Here is a 27,229-nt window from a genome sequence, read left to right on the forward strand (position 1 = left end):
GCAGCTGATTTCAAATAGATTTATATGTGAAAATAATGTAACACTTTTTGTATAAAAACAACATTAACTGAAAGATTTTAGCAAATGAATAATATCCATTATTTTAGACTGAGCCTTTTCTGGTAAATGATTGAATTTCCTTTCTCTGCCATTTTTATTGGTACTTTTTACTATGGAGAAATGATCTTAAGTTTTCTGCTTTCTAATCCTTACACTGGAGAAGAAAATGGCAACCCACTCCAATATTCTTGCCTGGAGAGTCCCATGGACAGAGCAGCTTGGTGGGTTACAGTCCATGGGATCACAAAGAGTCAGACACGACTAAGTGACTGAACAACAACAATCCTTATTCAATTTAAGATTATTTCTATTAATTAGGAAAAGATGTATTCTTTTCATTACAAAGACACCACAAGAAATACCTGTGGTTAGGAATTTAACACTTAAAAAGGATAAAAGACCTTTTTATAATGGGTAGTCTTATTATAATCAGTACTCATATACTCTATAAAACTTGAGTGTAGAGATAAATACTACATCTATACACAAAAGTATATATAATTAAAGTAATACAGAGAAATGGCATAAAATGTGGACTTTGTTGTGCCACCCCTAATCCCATTTTAAGAAAAGAAGGTTTAGGAGAATACCCAGTCATGTATATATTTATGAGATTCTCCAGGTCTCAGATGGATCTTCCATCAAACTCCAAAATGAGCCAAGTAATCTGGCCTTACTTTGTATATGGAAAGAGCTCATGGCATTTAAGGGATGAAGGAAATTGGAAGATATATTTAATCATCTCTAGCCTCACATTTTGGGATTGCCTTGTAGCTCAGTCAGTAAAGAGTCTGCCTGCAATGCAGGAGACCTGGGTTCGATTCCTGGGCCAGGAAGATCCCCTGGAGAACGAAATGGCAACCCATTCCAATATTCTTGCCTGGAGAATCCCATGGAGACTGGCAGGCTACAGTCTATGGGGTCGCAAGAGTTGAACATGACTGAGCAACTAAGCACACACACAGCCTCACATTTTAAGTCTTGCTTATTAATAGTTAACATTTCATGTTGTTTTCATCTCAGTGTCTATCTCCCTCTTTTGAAATCCTGTAGAATACACAGTATATGCTCCTTATATTTATTTTAATCATATTCTGCCTAATTTATTCAGTGGCTTTCAATATGTATACCATCTTCCCTTCCCTCTATTTGGGCTCACAAGGGATGTGACCTAATAAAAATAAAGATCATATTTTTTCCTGTACTTTCTATAATGTGTCTTGTAACAATAATACCATTACTTAATGCCAAGTGCTGACTGTATTTGTAGGTGGTCTACTGTAGTCTCATTCACACTTGACAGCAACTGTCTAGCTCAAACTTGAAAGTAAAGAGGTCTGAGGCCTGGAGACTATAAATTTATCATAGCCATGCCACTAGGATATTGCAAAGAGTGATAACTCCAAAAATTTTAACATGACATATATTCATTAGATAATTTTTAGTTCAGTTTAGTAATTTAGAGAGGCCCTGCTTTACCTAGTTATATAGTTGGCATATATATTTTAGAGGAGAAATTTTCTTACTAAATCTTACACCTATTGCAAATAGCATTAGAAGCATAGTTTTTTATTTCCTTTCTCACATTCTCCACTCAAAACTCTACCTAAAACTCTTAAACATGCATTTAGTAATAGTCTCCTAATTTTCAAGATCTGCCTTAACCAAGTTTTTGCATTCCATGTTCATACCCTAGCTCCTTAATAGAAATTTGAATTAGAAAAACTCATTTTGTATGCTTAGTATATCTAGTATTAGACTGATGGTTTCTTCTCCATCTCAAAGTCAATCTTAGAATTCTAACCTACCTCTAAGTAAAAAAAGAAACAAAAAAAAAAAAAACGGGATTTTAAGTCAAACTGTAACATGACAATGTATGTATTTTAGGAGTTAAATTATCATGTCTTATACTAAAAATCCACTCTATATTTGTATAAGCTCAAATATACTAAGATGCAGAAAATAGATTTAAAATTTCATTTATTGACATTATTTCGTGCCTATGTTCTCAACTTCAGGTCATGCCCATTATTCTGGAAAAAAACAAAAAAAACAAAAAAACAGCTTATAGCATTAACTCCATGAATGAAAGTGTTAAAGTCATAGGCCATAAATGGGGGAAATGGTACATCTTTATGTCTCATATTACTGGGTACACTGCTGTGTGTAGCTGGCTCTTCATAAGTGTTTAATGAAACTAAAGTCAAGAGAGATCATGAGATAAAATTAGTAGTAGACATTAGACTGACTGTAAATAAAACATGTTTGCTGAGAAGGCAACAAAAATGACACCACTGCACACGAAAGACTGCAAGAGAGCTTTGCTTATTTGTTTCACACCTTAGTCCTACAAATGTACCAAGGTTGTGAGCCTAACATAAGTTGAATAAGTAAACATTTTACACAATAACTCATATAATTCTATGAACTGGTAATTTGGTGACCAAAACTGCAATGTGACAAGAAATAGAGAAAATAAATAACATCTTCCCCTTTGAAAATTGTCTTATGTTTGTTTACTCAAAGCTCTGTGTCTAACTTTTCCTTTGCCTTTTTATTTATAAAGAAAGGATAATTACCATTCTGACACTGTGTACCAAAGAATCCATTTGGACAGTCGCAAGTGTTTGGCTTATTACAGGAACCACCACTGAGGCAAACGGGGTCACACAAAGCTGGTAAACAGCAGGAGGGAGAAAGACCATAAAAGTTTTATTATTTAAAAACTAGTACAGCCACTATGGAGAACAGTGTGGAGATTCCTTAAAAAACTGGAAATAGAACTGCCATACAACCCAGCAATCCCACTGCTGGGCATACACACCGAGGAAACCAGAATTGAAAGAGATGCGTGTACCCCAATGTTCATCGCAGCACTGTTTACAATAGCCAGGACATGGAAGCAACCTAGATGTCCATCAGCAGATGAATGGATAAGGAAGCTGTGGTACATATACGCAATGGAATATTACTCAGCCATTAAAAAGAATGCATTTGAATCAGTTCTATTGAGATGGATGAAACTGGAGCCCATTATACAGAGTGAAGTAAGCCAGAAAGAAAAACACCAATACAGTATACTAATGCATATATATGGAATTTGAAAGATGGTAACGATAACCCTATATGCGAGACAGAATAAGAGACACAGATGCATAGAACAGTCTTATAGACTCTGAGGGAGAAGGTGAGGGTGGGACGTTCTGAGAGAATAGCATTGAAACATGTATATTATCATATGTGAAACAGAACACCATTCCAGGTTCAATGCATGAGACAAATGCTCAGGGCTGGGGCAATGGGATGACCCAGAGGGATGGGATGGGGAGAGAGGTGGGAAGGGGGTTCAGGATGGGGAACACATGTAAACCCATGGCTGATTCATGTCATTGTATGGTAAAAACCACTACAATATTGTAAAGTAATTAGCCCCCAACTAAAATAAATAAACTTATTAAAAAAAAAAAAAGGAAGCTGCCCTGAAGTACAGAATGGTGCATAATGAAATATTTTATTTTCACTGCCATTTAAACCCATAACCTATAATTAATTAGACTTTTCCAAACATAAGAGGAGAGGAATAACCAGATAATAGCTTTGAAAGTTTGTTCATTAAGTTAACAAATATTACCAAGCTAAGAATGTGGAGGCTGTTATTAGAATTCAGAATACCCTTGGTAAGCACTGTTGGTAAAACAATTGAAAGTTAGGAGAAAGCAATTCAACAGCACAAACAGGATAGTCTGTAATCAGTTCAAATACATTCAGTCATGACTCTAAGTCATCTTCCCAATTCAAATAGGAACACTGCACTCAAGTCCTAGCACACTCAAAAACATGCTTTGTTTTTGCGTCTTTCCCTTTGTTGCACTTTGAAAGTCACACCAAATTCCATTTTTAACCCCGATTTTGCCAGTTCTCCAAAGTTTACACAATTTTATTCCTAACTGCACCTGTCAGAATGAATTTCTCTTTCCTCTGCTTCCAAAAAGCTAAACATTTATTATGTCACTTGTTACTCAACTTGTATCATAGTGCTTTTTATAATTGTAACCTGTATCTCCTTCACTAATGATATGCTTCTTGTAACTGGTAAAAAAACAAATTGATCTTTATTTCCCTTTGCATCATGCTTCACACATAGTTGTCAAGCTATAAACACTGAATTAAATTTACGTTGAAAAAGTCATTCGATCACAATGGATCAAAAAAGATCTTCATGACCCAGATAATCACAATGGTGTGATCACTCACCTAGAGCCAGACATCCTGGAATGTGAAGTCAAGTGAGCCTTAGAAAGCATCACTACGAACAAAGCTAGTGGAGGTGATGGAATTCCAGTTGAGCTATTTCAAATCTTGAAAGATGATGCTGTGAAAGTGCTGCACTCAATATGCCAGCAAATCTGGAAAACTCAGCAGTGGCCACAGGACTGCCTTTCCAATCCAAAAGAAAGGCAATGCCAAAGAATGTTCGAACTACCACACAATTGCACTCATCTCACATGCTAGTAAAGTAATGCTCAAAATTCTCCAAGCCAGGCTTCAGCAATACGTGAACCGTGAACTTCTAGATGTTCAAGCTGGTTTTAGAAAAGGCAGAGGAACCAGAGATCAAATTGCCAACATCGGCTGGATCATCGAAAAAGCAAGAGAGTTCCAGAAAAACATCTATTTCTGCTTTATTGATTATGCCAAAGCCTTTGACTGTGTGGATCACAATAAACTGTGGAAAATTCTGGACGAGATGGGAATACCAGACCACCTGACCTGCCTCTTGAGAAACCTGTATGCAGGTCAGGAAGCAACAGTTAGAACTGGACATAGAACAACAGACTGGTTCTAAATAGGAAAAGGAGTACATCAAGGCTGTATATTGTCACCCTGCTTATTTAACTTATATGCAGAGTACATCATGAGAAATGCTGGGCTGGATGAAGCACAAGCTAGAATCAAGATTGCTGGGAGAAATATCAATAACCCCAGATATGCAGATGACACCACCCTTATGGCAGAAAGTGAAGAAGAACTAAAGAGCCTCTTGATGAAAGTGAAAGAGGAGAGTGAAAAAGTTGGCTTAAATCTCAACATTCAGAAAACTTAAGATCATGGCATCCGGTCCCATCACTTCATGGGAAATAGATGGGGAAACAGTGGAAACAGTGTCAGACTTTATTTTTTGGGGCTCCAAAATCACTGCTGAGTGATTTGCAAAATATAAATGATTAAATTAACTGAATAAGAGATAGAGTAGACGACAGAAAAATTACATTGAAAGAAATAGAAAAACAATCTAAAATAACCTCCTAAGATGATGTCAGGATAGCTGATCTAATGGAAAAAAATTTTTACCAAATTTCAAGGAAAGACTATTTTGCAAAACTGTTGCAACATGCACAAAGAGATGAAACAACATTTTATCAGAGTGGCATAATCTTATAGTCAGCATTATTTTTGAAAATACACAGAAAGTTAAAATGAAATACTATTATTTAAGATAAATACTATTATTTAAGATAAATCAAGTGCAGCTGTGTAGTTATATATTATCACATCAGGATGAAATAGACTTGTATCTCAACTAACATAATTGTATTATATAAGTGAAAAAAATAATATAATGTTAAAAAGTAATTTGATACATCCATTTTTTGATAAAAAAACAGTCTGAAAGGGCTTCCCTGGTGGCTCAGTGATAAAGAATCAGCCTGCCAATGCAGGAAACATGGGTTCGATCCCTGTTGTGGGAAGATCCCACATGCCATAGAGCAACTAAGCCCAGACACCAAATATATTGAGCCTGTGCTCTAAAGCCCACAAACCACAACTACTGAGTCCACACGCCACAACTACTGAAGCCTGATTGCCCTACAGACTGTGCTCTGCATCAAGAGAAGACACTATAATGAGAAGCCTGGGCACCGTAACTGGAGAGTAGCCTCTGCTCTCTACAACTAGAGAAAAGCCCTCACAGCAACAAAGACCCAGCACAGCCAAAAATAAATAAACAAAAAAGAAAATGATTAAAACATTCTGAAAACGTTAATCCAAGGAAACGTTAACAGAGGTTAGCACATAGTGAGTGATGATGAAAAAGCATTTGATAAAATGTAAAACCCACTCCCGACTTAAAACCAAAGAAAATTCTGAGAAAGCAACCAATAAAAGGAGAATTCTAGCAGAAACCTGTAGTGATATCATACTCAGTGGCAAAACATGGAAGAATTCCCACTAAAACCATTAAGAAACAAAACCGTTAAGAAACATTCCTGCACACTTTGCGCTGGAGGTCCCAGCCACAACAATCAGAACATAAATTTGAGAGCTGGAAGAGGGCTGTTAGATTGCTCAAGTTCAAGTTTTGCCTCTGTAATTTAAGAACTCTGTAAACATATTGCTTAACCCATCAGTGCCTCTGTTTACCCATTTGTAAAATGGAAATGAGATACTATATGTAGCTATTATGAGAATCAGATGAATAATGTATTAAAAATATTTGCGTAGTGTTGGTACATCATAAATATAGACTAAATCTTAGTTACTATAAAAAAGTAAGTAGAGACAAACTCACCATTTGCAAAAATATGTTTTACCGAGAAAATCAAGACAATAATAAACCATAGAAGAGTGTAAATAGAGCGTTAAATAAGGCAACTGGGTGCATGAATAACTTTAAAATTAGGATAGATTTCCTATATTGCAGTAATAAACAATACCTTGCAAAATGAACAAACGCAATGATATCTTGGAAGATAAACAGCTGACATCACAGTATGCAAAGGCATAAAGAAAGGTAATCAGAAACATGCAAGAATAATAGAGTGTTACTGAATAAAACGAGTTATAAAGCACTGTGAAGAAGAAAAGGTCTTATGAAACAGTGAGTTTTGCATTTGAGTAGGGTTTGAGTAGATGATGAATGACCAGGAATTTATAGAATATAAGTTTGGAATGATCACTTCCAACCCTAAGTTTCTCTGAAATCGCTTAAATAATTGTATAATTTGTTTCTAATACAACATGTCTTATTTATCTAAACTATAAACCAGAGAATTCAAAAAATTAGCAAGAAAAAGGATAATCTGTAAAATGCATTATATAATCTTAGATGAACTTTTTGAAAATAAAAATTCCTGAGGAGTAAATATGGGAATCTTCTGAAAACAAATGAGAGATAATACTTGTCATTAGAGTTTAACTAAAATAATTACTTAATAAAGGCATTCCCATTTGTTGGCTTAACATTCTTCTGTCTCTAATTGGCATTTTTACCATCCTTTTCCTTAGTTACATTGTTGTCAGACCTTGTGAGAACCACAGTATGTGCAGTAAATTCATTTAAAAAGCGTGTTTCAACTGTAAATGTATACACGAAAAACAGATCAGAGTTAAACTTATAAAACCAAAGCACTGTGAATAAGAACATATAAAAATGTCCATGTGCATTGAACTCCTTGCAAATTAGATCAGAGAACCAGCTTAAACATCACCTCTTCAGCAGATGCTTCTGTTAGGGACTGAATTGTGTTCCCTGAAATTCATTTGTGGAAGCCCTAATCCTGAATGTGACTGTATTTGGAGATACTTTTAAGGAGGTGAATAAAGTTGAATGATGTCATAAGAGTAAGGCACTAATCCTTTAGGACTGATGTCCTTATAAGAGGAGGAGGCACATGACGAGTGCACCTGTAGTGAGAAGGCAGCCATCTGCAAACCAAGGAGAGAAGCCAGAAACCAACCCAGCTGGCAACTTCATCTCAAGCTTCCAGTTTCCAGAACTGTAAGAAAACAAATTTCTGCTGTTTAAGTCACCCAGTCTGTGGTATTCTGTTATGGCAGCAGAACTAACAGATGTTCCTATGGTCACACTCACCCACTCAATCAATGTCAACCACCTGTATTCTTTCCTAGAACTTTGTTCTTCACACGTGTCTCTTTCCTCCACTAGTTAGGAACTTCAAGAATAAGAACTGCACTTTATTTGCTTTTATAGTTATTGATTTTTGTGCCTACCACTAAGTAAACAACAACCGACAATAAAAAATCAAGTTTGTATTAACAAGCATCTTCCTAAAATACACAAATGCCTCTGATAGAAAACTTATTAGTCACTCATGTGTAATGGGGTTTGGTTCAACGTGCTTCCTTCTTAAAGTCCACTTGATAAAGGTCGTACTGAGAATGTGAGTCACTGTTTGGAAAAGACAAATGTTATCACTTTAGTGCGCAGAGTAGGCGGCTCAGAATTTGGGACTGGATGTTGATGTGAGTAGCTGAACTAGTAGGGAATTCCTCTCACTATCCTGCAATGTGCTCTTTGAATCTGTTATCTTCAGTGCTAAACAGGCACACCCCAATTTGAAGTTCAAGGTGACATCGTGTCATTAATATATATTCTTAATAAAAAAACATTGCTTAATAATACAAAGGACACTGACTTTTTATAATTTACTTTTATTTTTTTAATTTTTAAAGGTTGATATACATCAATTTTTTGTCTTCTTTTCTCCAAATGTTATCCCTGAAAAATTTCATCTGTGACTAGTGACCCTAAGAATTATATCTTTAACATTATGCTCCCTCCTGCGCTCCACTTGGATATTCCAGTCACCTCAGCTTCTACGTATCCAGACTGAATTCATCATCTTTCCTCTTTGAAATTATTTCTTCTTCCTTATATTTTATGTGTGTCTTAGTCACCTCAAGCTCCCATAGCGAAATATCATAGGGTGATTTAACAACAGTAGTTTATCTTCTAACCATTTAGGAGGCTGGGAAGTCCAAGATCTAGGTACAGGCCCATTTGTTTCCTGGTGAGAGAGCTTTCTTCCTGGGTCCCAGACAGCTGCATTTTCCTGGTGTCCTCATCCGGCAGAGAGAGAAACAGAATAAGACCTCTGGTGTCTCCTCTTAAGAGGACACTAATCCTATTGAATCAGAGCTTCTCCTTTATGACCTCACTTAGCCTCAACTACTTCCTTATTCCAAATACACCCATACTGGGTGTTTGAGATTCAGTGAATGAATTTTGGGAGGAAATAATTCAATCCACAGCAATGTAAATGTCAATTCTACCCACTCAATTTGCTTAAACCAAGCACTGTAATTCTCTCCATCACCATGTTAATCCCAATTACTGACCAAGTACTATCAACTTGCTTCTTTTTTACTGAAGTATAGCTAATTTTGATGAGATGGCTGGATGGCATCACCGATGCAATGGACATGAACTTGGGCAAACTTTGGGAGATGGTGAGGGACAGGGAGGCCTGGCATGCTGCAGTCCATGGGCTCACAAAGAGTCGGACTCAACTGGGCAACTGAACAAAAACAACAATAGGTAATTTACAATATTGTGTTAGTTTCCAATATTGTGTAAGTTTCAGGTGTGCAGCATAGTAATTCAGTATTTTTGCAGATTATACTCCATTATAAGTTATTATAAGACAATGGGTATGATTCCTTGGGCCATACAGTATACGTTGTTGCTTGTCTATTTCACATATAGTAGTTTGTGTCTGTAAATACCACATCCCTAATTTGTCCCTCCCCAGGTCCCTCTTCCCTTTGGTGACCACAAGTTTGTTTTCCATGTCTGTGAGTCTGCAGAAATAGACTCAGATTTCTTCTTTAGTGTCTCTTTCATCCTGATCTTAGGTCAGAATTCTTCATGCCTTTCCTGCGTGCGTGCTAAGTCGCTTCAGTCATGTCCGACTCTTTGCAATCCCATGGACTGTAGCCTACCAGGCACCTCCATCCATGGGATTCGCCAGGCAAGAATACTGGAGTAGGTTGCCATTTCCTCCGCCAGGGGATCTTCCTGACCCAGGGATCAAACCTAGGTCTCCTACATCTCCTACATTGGCAGGCGGGTTCTTTACCACTAGCGCCACCTGGGAAGCCCTATGTTTGTAATATTGTCTTAACTCTGTTACCCATCTTCACACTTGCACAGTTCCTTACCTGTAACTGATCTGTCCTCCACAGTGCTTTTAAGTAGAGTTTCTCAGATGTAAACCTTATCATGTTTCTCATTGTTTGTCAGTGATTTGTCCACCAGATACCCCTGCTTTTTGTAGCAGGCCCCCTTACCCTCTCTATTCCAAGCACACTGAATTATTCACAGTGCCCAAGGGGTTCTGTAATGTTACATGTCTCTGTACCTTTGCTCATGCTGTTTCCTCTGCCTAGAATGTCTCTCTCTTTCTTGATCAGACACATCAGATTCAGCTGCAGTGATACTTCCTTTAAAAACTTTTCATTATCCCTCAAGGTAGGCATGATTCCCTGTAGTGTTTCTACTATTCCCTCTAGACACTTTTATTGAAAGACACCGATCATATTGAACTATGTAATTACATTTCCTGCTACTACACTCAAACCTATTAGTTCAGAGGATATATCTTATATATTTCTGCATCCTATGCATCTAGCTTAATGCATGATACTGAATGAATGCATGAGTACAAGAGAGAATGGAACTGAGTGATTTGAATTAATTAAATGCAGCAAAAAAAAAAAAATCATGCAAGAAGATGGGGACTTTTACCATGACATGTTTTTCCATCACCATAAAATCCTTTAGGACATGAATGGCAATGATAGGAACCAAAGGTATTGAGGCACTCTGCTCCTGGAAAGCAAGGCCTGGATTCACACTCATCAACATCTTCCTGGCAATTTTTGCCTAAATAAAATATACATTGAGAATTAAAAGTGTTTAATTTGAAAAACATTACATGTCAAATCGAAGACTGATTTCTTTTACTCTTTATGTATGTCCTGGTAACTCCTCAAAAGCTGTCATATACAAAAGGGAAAGAAGTATACTGTTTTAAAAATTTACTATGTATTTAAATATAAGGTTATTAATTAGATTTTATTTAACATTAAGAAAGATCCTTCAAGTATATAAGCTTTACCCTATAAATAAGACTTAAGAAGGCCATTAATATTTCAAGGCAAAAATTACATATTATAGCAGTAATTTGTACTTTGTTAAAAAATAGTCAACGATCTTTTAAAGAAGTTATTAGAATGGTTGCCTGCTTAGCTTAAAGGACAACTTATTCAGTCCAGTTATAGCATTGGCTATAAAAATCCATTGAAATTTTACAGTGTACTAGGAAAGTCAGTCTTTGTTCATAACAATTTTTGAGTGGAAGTGTTGCTCTTTGAAATGTTTAACAACTTATTTGAATGACTATGTTTATAGTCATTAATGATGGTAACCCCTATTACAGTAAAATTCATGAAAAAATCAACATGTGAATTCTTCCAAATGTAGTGTGTGGCATGGCAAAATAACCCCAAATAATAAAACTGTTATTTTAGAATGCTGAAGAAAATTAGCAGACACCTAAATGTCCTGCTAAGTTTAGTAAAATGTTAGAAATAGATGGCTTCAAGGAAAATATCAGCTCAATAACTGCACCTTTACTTATATATATATTTTAATATTTATATCTATTTTCATTAAAAATATTGGTATGAGTTTTTTAAAGCCTTGGGAAATTAAAGTTGTTAGTCATATTTATCTGGAGTTTCTGGAATCAGACATTTTAGGATATTAAGGAGTTAACAAATATTCTAACATTTCAATTTGATTTCAACTCTTACATCACGATATTTTTTTAAGTAAATGAATTATCAATAAATTCTTAGATGATAATTTTTATATTTCTCATGGGAAATTTCTTTATTATTCTGTACCATATTTCAATAGTAATACATTTAAGTACGTTTCTACCTACCAAATATAGACAGAAATGTTTAGGAACCTGCAAAATACAATATAGACAGAATAGTGCCAAACTATAAAAGTGAAAAAAAATTTAAGAGTATACGTAAGCAATGTACAGTTAAAAGGGCTACAGATAGCAAAAATGTATTTGTGATGAATTCTACTAGAATTTTAAAGGGTGCATTAAAATCTTTTAAGACCATACATTTGCTTCAGTAATGTGTAGATTACGTGGAAAGCCAAAGATCTTTCATTTCTAATTTGTTCACATCCGAATTTCATTCATGAAGAACCAAAATTTACCTTTGAGCTCAGGTGGACAATCATAAGACTAACTCTGTAAACCTCTAATGCATCTGCCAAGACCACAGGGGTTCAGTTGGTATTTACCGACATTCTTTTCACAAAGATCTCCATGAAAACGAGGCAAGCAGACACATAGGTGTGCTCCACTTCCTGGAGGAAATTTAGTATCAGACACGCATGATTCCCCATTCAAGCAATCACAAGACGTCACAGTCACCTGCAAAATAAACAAAAAGTAAAAGCTTTATTTTGCTGTAAAATATCTTCCGTTTATGTCCCAGAAATCACGATAGGCATGTATTTGTATGTGCTAATAGGACCAGATCACACATTTTGCAAAATAATATGTATACATTTAATGTAAAATAGTATTTTAAAAGATAATTTAATAAGACAACTATGCCCACACTCAAGAACATAGCCAACATATAAATGCTGGGGATACATTTTTAAAATATCACAAGATGATCTTACAATTTCTACAATGTAAGCAGAACAACTGGAAAAAAAATGTTAAAGTGGAAAGCAGTTAGTCACCTGACTTATGCCAAGATCTAGAGAGGAAAAAGTCACTTGAATTATTTAACATGACATGAATTAGTTAACATGACATAGTACATAACTGTCCTCCATACCATTTCTTCTGTGTGAGTGTATCCCAAGTTTCATGTGAATATAGGGCACAAAAATAAGTAAAAGAAAATGCAATTTGCAACTAGCTATTTCAAATCTCATATTTATAACCTTTTTAATTGAAATATAGCTGATTTACAATATTGTATAATTTTGGATATACAGCTGAGTGATTAAATTTATAATCCTGATTTCTAATTCAACATCTAATATTCCTTCACTTGAAAGAAAGGACATAATTAGCAATCTTAGGTTTACCACAGATCTTTCGCAAAGGTGGACAAGAATGCATTTTTATTCTTACAGTTAAGTGCAGAATAAAATGCTCTAGGAATTAGTAATTTAGATCCATAAAATTGAGACTTTCGCTAAGATTTTAAATTTGCCAAAAAATATTTAAAATTTTGGCAGTTAAATTTTCCATGAAATGTTTAACAATTTCTATTTTAAATTTAAAGTAGCTATTAAGACTATTTATTAATTTATGCAATTATAAATACTACCTCAATCATGACTCTAGTTTCAGCATTGCAGTCATCATTAACGTGCAGGGTAAATTGCTGGGGGGTTTATAAATCTGTTTTCCACATAAGAAGTCCTGCAGAGGAAATATTTGCTCCTCTGGGGCCAGAGTCCAAGATAAAATGAATGTCAGAGCCTTCTGGATCGAAAGCTGTGAACTGGTACACAAAGTTCTCCCCATAAAACGTCTGTAATTTATCTTGCGGAATTTGATTCACTGGGGGTTGATTTTCTGTAACAGAGAAAACATTTAACTTTTGTACCTGCATAGAAAAGGAAGAGTGTGATGCAGAGAGCTCCCATTGATCCATTTTGAGAAGATCTGAACTCTTAAAATTTCTATTACCAGCTTTCACTAATTTTTTAAAATATTTCAAATAAATTTGATTCCATTCTTAGAAAATGTAAAACTGACAGGTACAAGAATTCAAGCTTTGCTATGAAAGCATCTGTGATTGTGGTTTCAGTATGTCTGCCCTCTGATGCCCTCTCTCAGCACCTACTTACTTGGGTTTCTCTTACCATGGACACAGGGACAGACAGACTGAAACCACAATCACAGACAACTAGCCAATCTGATTACATGGACCACAGCCTTGTCTAACTCAGTGAAACTAAACCATGCCGTGTGGGGCCACCCAAGACAGATGAGTCATGGTGGAGAGGTCTGACAGAATGTGGTCCACTGGAGAAGAGAATGGCAAACCACTTCAGAATTCTTGCCTTGAGAACCCCATGAACAGTATGAAAAAGGAAAAAAGATAGGACGCTGAAAGGTGAACTCCCCAGGTCAGTAGATGCCCAATATGCTACTGGAGATCAGTAGAGAAACAACTCCAGAAAGAATGATGGGATGGAGCCAAAGCAAAAACAATACCCAGTTGTGGATGTGACTGGTGATAGAAGCAAGGTCCGATGCTGTAAAGAGCAATATTGCATAGGAACCTGGAATGTTAGGTCCATGAATCAAGGCAAACTGGAAGTGGTCAAACAGCAGATGACAAGAGTGAATGTCATTCTAGGAATCAGAGAACTAACATGGACTGGAATGGGTGAATTTAACTCAGATGACCATTATATCTACTACTGTGGGCAGGGATCCCATAGAAGAAATGGAGTAGCCATCATAGCCAATAAAAGAGTCGGAAATGCAGTACTTGGATGCAATCTCAAAAACGACAGAATGATCTCTGTTAGTTTCCAAGGCAAACCGTTCAATATCACAGTAATCCAAGTCTATGCCCTGACCAGTAATGCTGAAGAAGATGAAGTTTAAAGGTTCTATGAAGACCTACCTACGAGACCTTTTAGAACACCCCAAAAAGATGTCCTTTTCATTATAGGGGTCTGGAATGCAAAAGTAGGAAGTCAAGAAACACCTGGGGTAACAGGCAAATTTGGCCTTAGAGTACAGAATAAAGCAGGGCAAAGGCTAATAGAGTTTTGCCAAGAGAACGCACTGGTCATAGCAAACACCCTCTTCCAACAACACAAGAGAAGACTCTACACACGGACATCACCAGATGGTCAACACTCTTTGCAGCCAAAGATGGAGAAGCTCTATACAGTCAGCAAAAACAAGACCAGGAGCTGACTGTGACTCAGATCATGAACTCCTTATTGCCAAATTCAGACTGAAATTGAAGAAAGTGGGGAAAACCACTAGACCATTCAGGTAGGAACTAAATCAAATCCCTATGATTATACAGTGGAAGTGAGAAATAGATTTCAGGGACTAGATCTGATAAACAGAGTGCCTGATGAACTATGGACTGAGGTTCATGACATTGTACAGAAGACAGGGATCAAGACCATCCCCAAGAAAAAGAAATCCAAGAAAAGCAAAATGGCTGTCTGAGGAGGCTTTACAAAGTGCTGTGAAAAAAAAGAAGTGAAAAGCAAAGGAGAAAAGGAAAGATATACACATTTGAATGCAGAGTCCCAAAGAATAGCAAAGAGAGATAAGAAAGCCTTCCTCAGTGATCAATGCAAAGAACTAGAGGAAAACAATAGAATGAGAAAGACTAGAGATCTCTTCAAGAAATTTAGAGATACCAAGGGAATATTTCCTGCAAAGATTGGCTTAATAAAGAACAGAAATGATAGGGACCTAACAGAAGCAGAAGATATTAAAAAGAAGTGGCAAGAATACACAGAAGAACCGTACAAAAAAGATCTTCACAACCCAGATAATCACGATGATGTGATCACTCACCTACAGCCAGACATCCTGGAATGTGAAGTCAAGTAGGCCTTAGGAAGCATCACTACAAACAAAGCTAGTGGAGGTGATGGAATTCCAGTTGAGCTATTTCAAATCCTAAAAGATGATGCTGTGAAAATGCTGCACTCAACATGTCAGCAAATTTGGAAAACCCAGCAGTGGCCACAGGACTGGAAAAGGTCAGTTTTCATCCCAATCCAAAAGAAAGGCAATGCTGAAGAATGCTCAAACTACCACACAATTGCACTCATCTCACACGCTAGTAATGTAATGCTCAAAATTCTCTAAGCCAGGCTTCAGCAATGCATGAACCGTGAACTTCCAGATGTTCAAGCTGGTTTTAGAAAAGGCAGAGATAAAATTGCCAACATCCGCTGGAATATGGAAAAAGCAAGAGAATTCCAGAAAAACATCTATTTCTGCTTTATTGACTATGCCAAAGCCTTTGACTGTGTGGATCACAATAAACTGTGGAAAATTCTGGAAGAGATGGGAAAACCAGACCACTTGACCTGCCTCTTGAGAAACCTGTATGCAGGTCAGGAAGCAACAGTTTGAACTGGACATGGAACAACAGACTGGTTCCAAATAGGAAAAGGAGTACATCAAGGCTGTATATTGTCACCCTGCTTATTTAACACATATGCAGAGTACATCATGAGAAATGCTGGGCTGGATGAAGCACAAGCTGGAATCAAGATTGCCGGGAGAAATATAAACAACTTCAAATATGCAGGTGACACCACCCTTATGGCAGAAAGTGAAGAAGAACTAAAGAGCCTCTTGATGAAAGTGAAAGAGGAGAGTGAAAAAGTTGGCTTAAAGCTCAACATTCAGAAAACTAAGATCGTGGCATCTGGTCCCATCACTTCATGGCAAATAGATGGGGAAACAGTGGAAACAGTGGCTGACTTTATTGTTTTGGGCTCCAAAATCACTGCAGATGGTGACTGCAGCCATGAGATTAAAATATGCTTACTCCTTGGAAGGAAAGTTATAACCAACCTAGACAGCATATTAAAAAGCAGACATTACTTTGGCAACAAAGGTCCATCTAGTCAAGGCTATGGTTTTTCCAGTAGTCATGTATGGATGTGAGAGTTGGACTATAAAGAAAGCTAAGCATCAAAGAATTGATGCTTTTGAACTGTGGTGTTGGAGAAGACTCTTGAGAGTCCCTTGGACTGCAAAGAGATCCAACCAGTCCATCTTAAAGTTGATTGGTCCTGGGTGTTCATTGGAAGGAGTGATGTTGAAGGATTGATGTTCAAACTCCAATACTTTGGCTACCTGATGCGAAGAGCTGACTCATTAGAAGACCCTGATGCTGGGAGGGATTGGGGGCAGGAGGAGAAGGGGACGACAGAGGATGAGATGGTTGGATGGCATTACCAACTTAATGGACATGAATTTGGGTAAACTCCAGGAGTTGGTGATGCACAGGGAGGCCTGGCGTGCTGCAGTTCACAGGGTCGCAAAGAGTCGGACACAACTGAACTGAACTGATGAGAGGGTAAAAGCACTTTGATTATAGCATAAATTACATAAATACATTTGCATCACCCAGATAAGATGCATCTCCTCTTTGGCCTGAAATCACTTCTCTGTCCTTTTCTTTTTCTCCCTCACCACCCATAATGGGACTGTTCATTGGATTCCCCTGAACTTTCCTCTCTGTCCTCCCCTTCTCAATTATAATAATTTGGAGGCATTTAGTCATAGCAATTCTCAGCTCCTCAGAGGTCCTTCTAGGGTCCAGGCTCCCACACTGAAATGAAAGCTACTAAGGGAATATGGCTGTGTTGTGGACAGTGTTCCGTTTATGCTCATGAAGTGATTTAAAACATCTTTTTATATTGTTAGAGTAAGAAATTTTCCTTCCTTGTCAATTGACTTAACAGAACACTCCTCTTTATTTTACTGGACACACTTTGCTTGTATCGAAAATGCACTGATGAAAGCGACTTTAGTTTTGACTCCCATTCTGCCCCTGTATTTCCTTATAACATTCACTGATTTTAATTTCCCCACCTTTCACTACGGGGGTCTTGGAACAGATAATTCAAGGCCCCTTATATCTTTGAACATTGTGAATTTATGATGAATTAGTCATACCAAAGCCATTAAAAACAGACACCATTCAGAAGTTACGTGGTGTTTCTCTTGTTTCTTGCACTAAATTCTTCCCCACATTTTCATTGTCTTCCCATAATATCCCGAGTCTTGCACTTGAGCAGTGACTCATCTGACATATGGTCTGACACAGCAATAAATTTGCACATTCAGTAACGTACATGGTGACATTACAAAGCACTATGTAAATATAAGGCTTAATGACTCCTTAGATAAAATTACATGGGACCAGGGAGTAATTATATCTTGTTGTATCTTGTGATGCCTGGCCTTATGAAAAAGAGAATGTGAGGAACACCTATGTGGAATCATACATGGCTATATTTAAAGAAGTAAAGAAATTATATGGTACATGACTATAATTTGGGTAGATTTTTTAGGTGGAACAAAGCATCCAGAAATCATCCATACCCAATATTATGCTCAGAATGTCACAGAATAATAGGGCTGGGTTTGTGTTCTTTATCACATATTAAAATAAAAATCCTATATCTATTGTACTACAATCATAGAGATTATATATAATGAAAACATTTCATCTTATATTTCCTTGCAGCAAAATAAATTATGCAATTAAGAAAAATCCTAAATTACACAGTGTTCATCTTAAAAAAACATTTATGTAACTCATGATTTTAAATTGTTTTTAAATAGTTGGATTAAAAAGAATAACTTAATTTCTAAAAATGACCATGTAAATTTTGAAATTTTAGGTCTACAAATTGAACAAGGGCTGGTAGGATTTTTATCCCCTTCAATGTAGCAGAGACCATTGATAATGCAAACATTTTCCTAATGGAGATTTTTTAAAAAGGAAAACACCAATCAAGATACAACTAGTTAGTGTTTAGGAAAAAAAATACACAATACGTAAAAAGATAGCAGCATATATGTTGATGATTTCAACAAATGCATTTTATAAGTCTGTATTGATTAGCAAACATTTTTTTCACTTTAGAAAACATTTTTTGTATATTCTGATCAAAATCCATGTTAGAAAACAAATAATTTCCTCTATGTATTAGTGGAACTAATCAATATGAAAGGAATAAGAAAATACATATAATTGTACCTCTGTGCACAATTATAACAATTTATAAATAACATGGAATAAAGCATCACTTTTCTTTCTGTCTTTTTACTGCCAAACTCATGCAGGAAGTGTTTTATTTACAAAGAAATTAAAACAGATTCTTTTCCTCTACATATCTAAGAATCAGATTGGTTTATAGCTATCCTCCCTTCCTCCAGGAGCCCACTAGTCCTTTGAACATGGCAAGACTAAACCAAATCCATGGCATAGTCACCCATACTTGCTAATGGATACTATTACATAAAATAGTGGAGAGAGCTGCTGACATGCAAAGAAATAATCGTAAATGTAGAAATCATTTTTAACTTGGGAAGAAGATCAAATTTTGTCCAGGACATATAAACTTTGCTCATTCTACCAAACCTCCTTGACATCACTTAGAACACTGCACAAAAATGAGAACAAAAGAGCCCCAAGAGGTTAAAACAATTGTGAATAACAACATTTGGAAAGTAATTATTTCAGGACATATGGAAATGTAATATTTGGAGGGAAAGAAAATCAAACAACTTTTCAAAAACAGAAATTTCTTACTGATGTGATCTGATTGTTAATCTCAAGGAAAAAAATTTAAAAATCTGAGGAAAGGGAGGCAGAGGATGAGACGGTTAGATAGCATCACCAACTCAATGGACATGAATTTGAGCAAACTCTGGGAGATGGTGAAGGACAGGGAAGCCTGGCATGCTGCAGTCTATGGGGGCACAAAGAGTTGGACATGACTTAGTGACCGAACAATAGATACATAAAAACTATTTTATATGCTTCTGAGTTCTGAAGAGCCAAGTGATATTACACGCATGGTATCACTTAAATCAGCAACTGACATAGAAAAGAAACCTGTTGATAAGCCTAGTGGACTGGATATAGGTTAAGAAGAATATGGGTGAGAAGATCCAGCCCAGGCTGTGCTGTTCTGTTATCCCTCAAGTGGTAGATATTTGCATGGTTCAATGAGCTTAGCAGCCACAAGAAACTCCCTTTGAAAGTGTTAGCCTCACATTTTACAAACTCTATCTAAATGCATGTCATTTGCCCCAAAGAAGATTAAGTAACCATAAGGCAGTATTTTATTGGAAAATCACTATTACTACTTTAAAAATGTATGTAGGAAAGAAAATTCAACCTGAACCTCTTGTTTTGATGTTTCAGGGGTAAACAACCTGTCACTTCAAAAGTTTTAAGGCAGAGAGGAACAATTTTGATTTAATCTTGCATAAACTTGAGGAAGGCTTTTCTCTATTAGTATTTGTGATATGAAAGTGAAAACCTACATTAATATTCCAGCAGCACAGGAAATGAAAAACCTATGATGCAAATGTGAAAATAATGGAAAAGTTCCATACCTTTATAGCACACAAGTCCTTTTCATTAGAGACCACAAACTTGACAAGCTCCATCATATATGATCATTATTTTGGGATTACTGAACCTATAACCATCATTAGATACCTGCAAGATATACATAGTTCTATAATCAAATAATTTGTTCAAGTGTAGTTTTATAAATTCATTATGAAATTTTAGTATATACATATTTTCTTTATAAATATGAGGATATCTTTTCTTTTTTACCTTTACTTACCACTTCATGATTGGTTTCTCACCCATCATATCTATGGTACCAGACTGCTGAACATCAGCAAGCAACTGACAATCAACAGTCCTGCTGTTTTGAAAAACAGTGTATATGTAGAGGGCTTCTTCAAGGACCCATTTACTGCTATTATACTGAAAGCATAATGAAAAATCAATTAACCTCTGTTAGATGATGGAAATGCTTTGCCAGTGAGTTACATATAACCAAAATATAAATTTTACAATATGTGCCTGGTATAATGGAATACATAATGAAGAAAGAAAAGTGACATTGACAGTTTATTCAGAATACATATGCATCGTAATTTGATATAAATTGCTTTTAATGACTCACACACTTCTTGTGGGTTCAAATCAAATAACTTACCAATATTAGCCATTAATAATACTTGGATCCCAAGTAATGACTTTTGTAGCAAGAAGAAACCTATTTGACTATGTAGTTGACACATAGCAGACTGGTTTTCTACCCAGAAAATCCTTCACTTCTCTTGATCCCACCTTCTACTTGAAACTGCCCTTTCTGCCTCCATACACATGGTTTTCAAAGGGCTTGTCATTTTCCTACAAGACCCACCCCCCTTGACTACATCTGACTCATCCATAGATGGACCAAAGCTATGCCAACGTTTCAGTTATTTCAGGTGTTTTAACTTTGTACCATAGAGGATGTTGAGCCAGCCTAGAGGCTTGAGTTACAAGATAAAAAGCTATGGAGCTGTTGACGGCCATGTTTATCACTATGTGGAGAAAGGTAATACCCAGTGAAAGGGAAAAATGGAGCTCATAAACAGAGAAAAGCAGGACCATGACAGATACACACACACATACAAATGCAGACAAACTGAGTCTTCATGGTGTTTAAGTCCCAAGTTTAAATTTTTTTTTTCCTGAGAATTCAGCAGTCAGGTTCCTGTTGGGATTTTGTGAAAAATGCATTTTCCTCATAATAAATATCATTTTTGCTCAAGCTAGTTCAATTGAATTTATGTAACTTAAAACTAAATGAATTCTAACCAATTTACCCCATTTAGTAATTCAATGTCATATCATACTTAAACTTTAAATACTATCTTTCAGTAATGAAATGCATTGGTGTCTAAAGAAGTAAAGCAAGAATAATGTTCTGGCTACATAACGACACAGAAAAAGGATATATTTTATTACCAAAATTTAGGTTCAGATATTTTAAAAGTTTATGCCTTGGAATGTTTTTAAGGGCTCAGAAATAGGAGTATACTGATGTTTCAATATTACAGGTCAGTGGGAAAAAGAAGGCAAAACACACTAGTCAATGGCCAGCAGAAGCTATGTTGCTGAAAGAGTGAGCCCCATAACACATCTCCATATTTAAGGGACTGTGTACAGTCTGGCCTAGCAGATAAATCAGTGGTTCCCTTCCAGCAGAGGGGGATGACAACAATCATCAGAGGGTAGTTGTGATATTGACACTTAGATGGATGTATGGACTCTTGATTTGGTTTTGGGTCTTGAAACAAGACTCTAGGCAATAACCAGGAATACAGGGTTATATTTCCACTCCTCTGTTTAGAGAGCCTACTCCAAATGAAGAATAAACAGGCTTCTCTTTCTTTTCCATTCAACAGTATTTTGTGAGCATCTATATGGAATCCCTAGTGGCTCAGATGGTAAAGAGTCTGCCTGTAATGCAGGAGACCTGGGTTCAATCCCTGGGGAAGGGAATGGCAACCCACTCCAGTATTCTTGCCTGGAAAATCCCATGGACAGAGGTGCCTGGTGGGCTACAGTCCATAGAGTCACAAAGAGTCAGACATGACTAAGTGACTACCACTCACTTTCTTTCATATGGAATGAGAATATTCTAATAAAAAGAGATCACGGAAGAGAGAAAAACAAAATATTTTCTTATTGTTATAACCAAGATTCAAATAAGGTGTAGTGAGAGAAAGAAGCCGCTAAGTCTAATTAGCGTGGTCAAGGAAGGCTTCAAAAAAGGAACAGCACTTCTCTTGAAAGTGAAAAAGGAGACTGCCTTTTGGATACTTGGAGCGGAAATAGATAAGAGTGCCATTTAGGAAGCCTGGAGGGGATACCATGTGAAAAAACAGTAATGCAGGAAAAAGCATGGGATTTTCCTAGAGTACAGGACATTCACACCTGGAAAAACAGACAATAGCTGGATCATGAAGGGTCATTTGTTTCTAGGATAGCAACTTAGGTCTAATCCTATCAGTAAGTGATTTAAAAATTGGATTCCGTAAAGTCCTAGATGCTTTTAGAGTGAGTGAAGAAAATGACTGGGTGGATGGAGCTCTAGATAAAAACTTGTTAAAAATAACTACTACAAAAGTGAAAAAGAACATCTGTATTATGCTACCATTCATAGGGAAAAAAAAGAAATTTACATTCTCCTCTGTGCAAAAGAAATACAATAATAATAAGCTAAAAAAAACAATGGATACTATTGGAAAATGGATGGGAACAGGATGGAAAGAAGGAGTAATGGGGAGAGGGACACAGGGATGAGAAGAAAGTGACACTTCTCTGCATTGTATACCTTTTGTATGGTATCAACTATTAGAACCACGATAATATATCACATACCTTCCAAATAAGTATATAACTAAAATCAACCAGAGTGTGAAGGAAATTCAAAGTGGAATACAAAACAAAGAAATCCAACAGTATTACAAATAAAATACATAATCACTCTAAACAGGGTGGGAAAGAAAATAGTTAACTTATGTAATTTTGGTTCTTGTTAGTGAATATATATATACATCTTTTTCTATAGTTCTGTATAGAGTTAGAGAATTCCAGAGTGTACTCTTTATCAGATATTTGGAGGAGGGAAGTAGTATGAGAAGAAATATCACAGTAAAAAGTATATCTGAAAGAACAAAATGTACTTTCCAAGAGAATATAAACCTATAAAATTCTCTCATCAGATCACTTAATTGGAATGTGATGATCCACATTTGATGTGATGTGATGTGATGTGATGATAACATGTGGTTTATTCTGCCAAGAACTATATAATGACAACTTTCTTGAGCGACACTAAAGTGAATGAAATAATATATATTATATTTTCTATTATATGTCTTATTGTTTCACTGAGGTTAAAATATTTCATGGCTCATTTGGAAAGGCTTTACTCATAAAATCTTGAAATAAGCATAATTCTTGTGTAAAACTATTTGACAAAGACACATACAAAAGTTATTTCCTCCTTAAATTCTCAATCTCAGAATGACTGGAGAGAAAAGTAAAAAAATGCTTCTAGCTTACCCAACGTAATAAGTACTTTCTAAATTTAAAGTGCTTTCCTTAAAATAAATTTCCACAAATAAAGAAAAGGAAGATCATATAAATATCATCAAAAATAAAGTATAATTTGATGCACTAATATTCAGACTGAGTGACCATGTCTGTCTTATGTGGCCTCGAGAAAGAAAAACACTTTTTTTTTTTGCAATTTTCCCATATGAAATCCATAATAAGGGAAATATAAAGGATGAGCAAAATTATTCCTAACTTTTTGGTTTGTAAAAGGGAATTGTTCATATCTCTAAATCGTATAATTTAAGCACAGTGTCTTCGATTAAAATGACCTCCATTCATTGTGTTTTTACATTTCAATAAAGAAGCTGATATCGTTTGATATTATTTTAATTTCTTATTGTAACCGAAATAGTGAGCTAATACCTCAATAAGAATTATAAAAAACAGTTTAATAGAGTTAGGAAATGGAGAAGCTTTATGGTTAAGCAACTTAACAGTTTTCCTGCTCAGCTCTCTGAGAATATGACATCCTTTGAGATTATGTTGCTAACTGATACTCCAAACTAAAGAAAATTAACCTGAATAACTCATGAACTTAATTGTTTTTGACATTATAATTAACATACCTTCAGTTTAGTAACTTCACATTTAATTGAAGGTGATTCTTTGAAACCTTGACCAAAAACTCTCACCATCACACAGTTATATTTTCTAATATTACTGAATCCAGCATTCTCAAGTTCTATAATCTCAGGAACCTTGTCTTCAGAAAAGAATGATTAAAAAAATAGAACATATTTTCTTTAATTCCAGAAAAAACTAATTATTTTCAAGGCCAAAATTAAAAGCATGTGTAAAATAATATTTTAAAGTCTATCCCCAATATTACTTAGTACCTTAATTAAACTGTTACATGTTAACAATAATGTAGTATTAAAAGAAGTATTACCTACTATTCAAGCCAATAGAAATAGCATTCAGATATTATCAGTGCCCAATTATACAGGTTTAATTAATATTTTAATAATATTTGATACCAAATAATACAAGTATTAACAAATTACTGCCACCGTGCGTATGTTTTGCTTTTGCCATTTGGTTTATGTCATAGAGATACATTACAGAAAAAATGCTCTTATAAAAATAGGTTATGAAAAACTGCCCTTGTAATAAGATAATGTATTTAGCAATGCAATGTATTAAATTAAAAAACAATTCTTAACGTAAGTTTTAGGAAAGAATTATCAAATTTTGTGCATGCTGTTGTCCCAGTATTGTTGATATTTTTATGTATTATTGCTGTCCTACATGCTACCATAATCTTAGGTATACTTCTCAGTCGTAGGAGAAAATAATTTCTTTATCAGTCAGAGTCAAATGACCTTCTTATGGTATTTCTCTCCTTCTGGTCATGGTAAGATTATTCATTATCTCTATCAGCAAGATTTGGTGTTTAAAACAGATAAATGCAGCATAAAAAGTAATTGAATCCTTTGTTTAAGAAATGTAAAGATCTACGTGAATATAACTTTAAAAGCAATAGGATATAAAAATCCTGCTATTTGTATTTAGAGTTCTAAAATATTTATGAAAATTTAGAAAAATAACATTCTTTTATATATTCAAATGTTTACACAGCAACTTCTATTTTTCTGTCGTTATTCTAAATGTTGGAGATATAATCATGAACAAAATAGTCCCGGCCTTCCTGACATGTACATTCTATTATGGGAGGACAAAAAAGAAAAAATAAATATGAAGTGTATCACATAAGTGTTTTCAAGACAATGTAGAAAAAGTATATTAACTATTAATGCATTAAGGGAAATAAAGGCTATGGGGTTGTGTGAGAAAAACTATTTTATTTAGAATGACCATGGAAGGATTCTGTGATTATATGATATTTGAATAGAGAAGACAAGGAAGTCAGTAATGAAGGAAGATATGTGGAAGAATGTGTCAGTGAGAGGGAGTGGTAAGTGCAAAGGTCCTGAGGTAGAAGCAGGCTTGGCCTTTATTTGGAACAGTAAAGCTTCCACTAGAGAACACTGGAAAGTAATGACCTATGGAAAAATGGTGGATGAGTTCAATGAGAGAGGAGTCTCAGATTATATAGGGTCTTCTAAGCTACAGTAGGGCCTGCCAATTTTACTCTGAAGGTGATAAAGAGCCAACAAAGGGATTTAAGCAGAGGAATAATACAGTCTGACTTACACTTCAAAGGAATCACTGCATGGAGAATAAACTTTGAGAGACTCTAAAATAATTCAGGGAGAGATAATGGTGGCTTGGACTAAGTTGGTAGCAGGGAAAGAGATAAAATTCTTTGAAACTAGAAGTGAATTTGCTTCTGATGGATCAAACATGAGGCTTGATATAAAAAGAAAAGTCAAAGTGACTATGAGTTTTTAACATGAACAATTGAGGAAAGAAGTTTGCATTTACTGCGATGGAAAAGAGCAGGTTGGTGGCAGTAGGAGGAAAATCAGGAGTTATTGGTTTAATGATTATGAGAATCAAACTGGCTTTCTGATGTCTTACTCTAGTTTACTGAGACAAAATAATGAGTACCATTTAGATAGATTAGAAAAAAAAACACTAAGCATATTAGTAAAATGAGCAAAATATAAAATGCTTAAATGCTGGAGAGGGTGTGGAGAAAAGGGAACCCTCTTACACTGTTGGTGGGAATGCAAACTAGTACAGCCACTATGGAGAACAGTGTGGAGATTCCTTAAAAAACTGGGAATAGAACTGCCATACGACCCAGCAATCCCACTGCTGGGCATATACACTGAGGAAACCAGAATTGAAAGAGACGCGTGTACCCCAATGTTCATCGCAGCACTGTTTACAATAGCCAGGACATGGAAGCAACCTAGATGTCCATCAGCAGACGAATGGATAAGGAAGCTGTGGTACATATACACAATGGAATATTACTCAGCCATTAAAAAAAATACATTTGAATCGGTTCTACTGAGATGGATGAAACTGGAGCCCATTATACAGAGTGAAGTAAGCCAGAAAGAAAAACACCAATACAGTATACTAATGCATATATATGGAATTTGAAAGATGGTAACGATAACCCTATATGCGAGACAGAATAAGAGACACAGATGCGTAGAACAATTTTATGGACTCTGAGGGAGAAGGTGAGGGTGGGACGTTCTGGGAGAATAGCACTGAAACATGTATATTATCATATGTGAAACAGAACACCATTCCATGTTCGATGCATGAGACAAGGGCTCAGGGCCGGGGCAATGGGATGACCCAGAGGGATGGGATGGGGAGGGAAGTGGGTGGGGGGTCCAGGAAGGGGAACACATGTAAACCCATGGCTGATTCATGTCAATGTATGGCAAAAACTATTACAATATTGTAAAGTAATTAGCCCCCAACTAAAATAAATAAATTTATTAAAAAAAAAAAAAAGAACCACTAAATTTGCAAGTTCCTGGCAGTCCAGTTGGTTTAAGACTTCACTTTCCAATGAAGGGAGTGTGGGTTCAATCCCTGGTCAGGAAACTAAGATCCCACATGTCTTAGGGCCAAAAAAACATAAAATGTAAAAACAAAAGGAATATTGTAACAAACTCAATAGACTTAAAAAAAAATGGTCCACATCAAAAAATCTTTTTAA

General features: G+C 35.8%; 1 protein-coding gene across 1 annotated transcript in view; it reads right to left on the reverse strand.

The window, feature by feature from the left end:
• The window catches only part of VWDE (von Willebrand factor D and EGF domains), a 62,179-nt gene that overhangs the window by 7,961 nt on the left and 26,989 nt on the right, over positions 1-27,229 (reverse strand). The window contains 10 exon segments of the mRNA XM_081531163.1: positions 2,640-2,735; positions 6,777-6,820; positions 7,272-7,416; positions 12,107-12,326; positions 13,246-13,498; positions 18,301-18,413; positions 20,061-20,087; positions 20,089-20,166; positions 20,290-20,445; positions 24,207-24,343. Of these exon segments, the coding sequence (XP_081387289.1) occupies positions 2,640-2,735; positions 6,777-6,820; positions 7,272-7,416; positions 12,107-12,326; positions 13,246-13,498; positions 18,301-18,413; positions 20,061-20,087; positions 20,089-20,166; positions 20,290-20,445; positions 24,207-24,343 (1,269 nt within the window).

This window comes from Giraffa tippelskirchi, chromosome 10 (genome assembly GCF_054371585.1).
Source record: "Giraffa tippelskirchi isolate mGirTip1 chromosome 10, T2T-mGirTip1v1.2.pri, whole genome shotgun sequence".
NCBI classification, from domain to species: domain Eukaryota; kingdom Metazoa; phylum Chordata; class Mammalia; order Artiodactyla; family Giraffidae; genus Giraffa; species Giraffa tippelskirchi.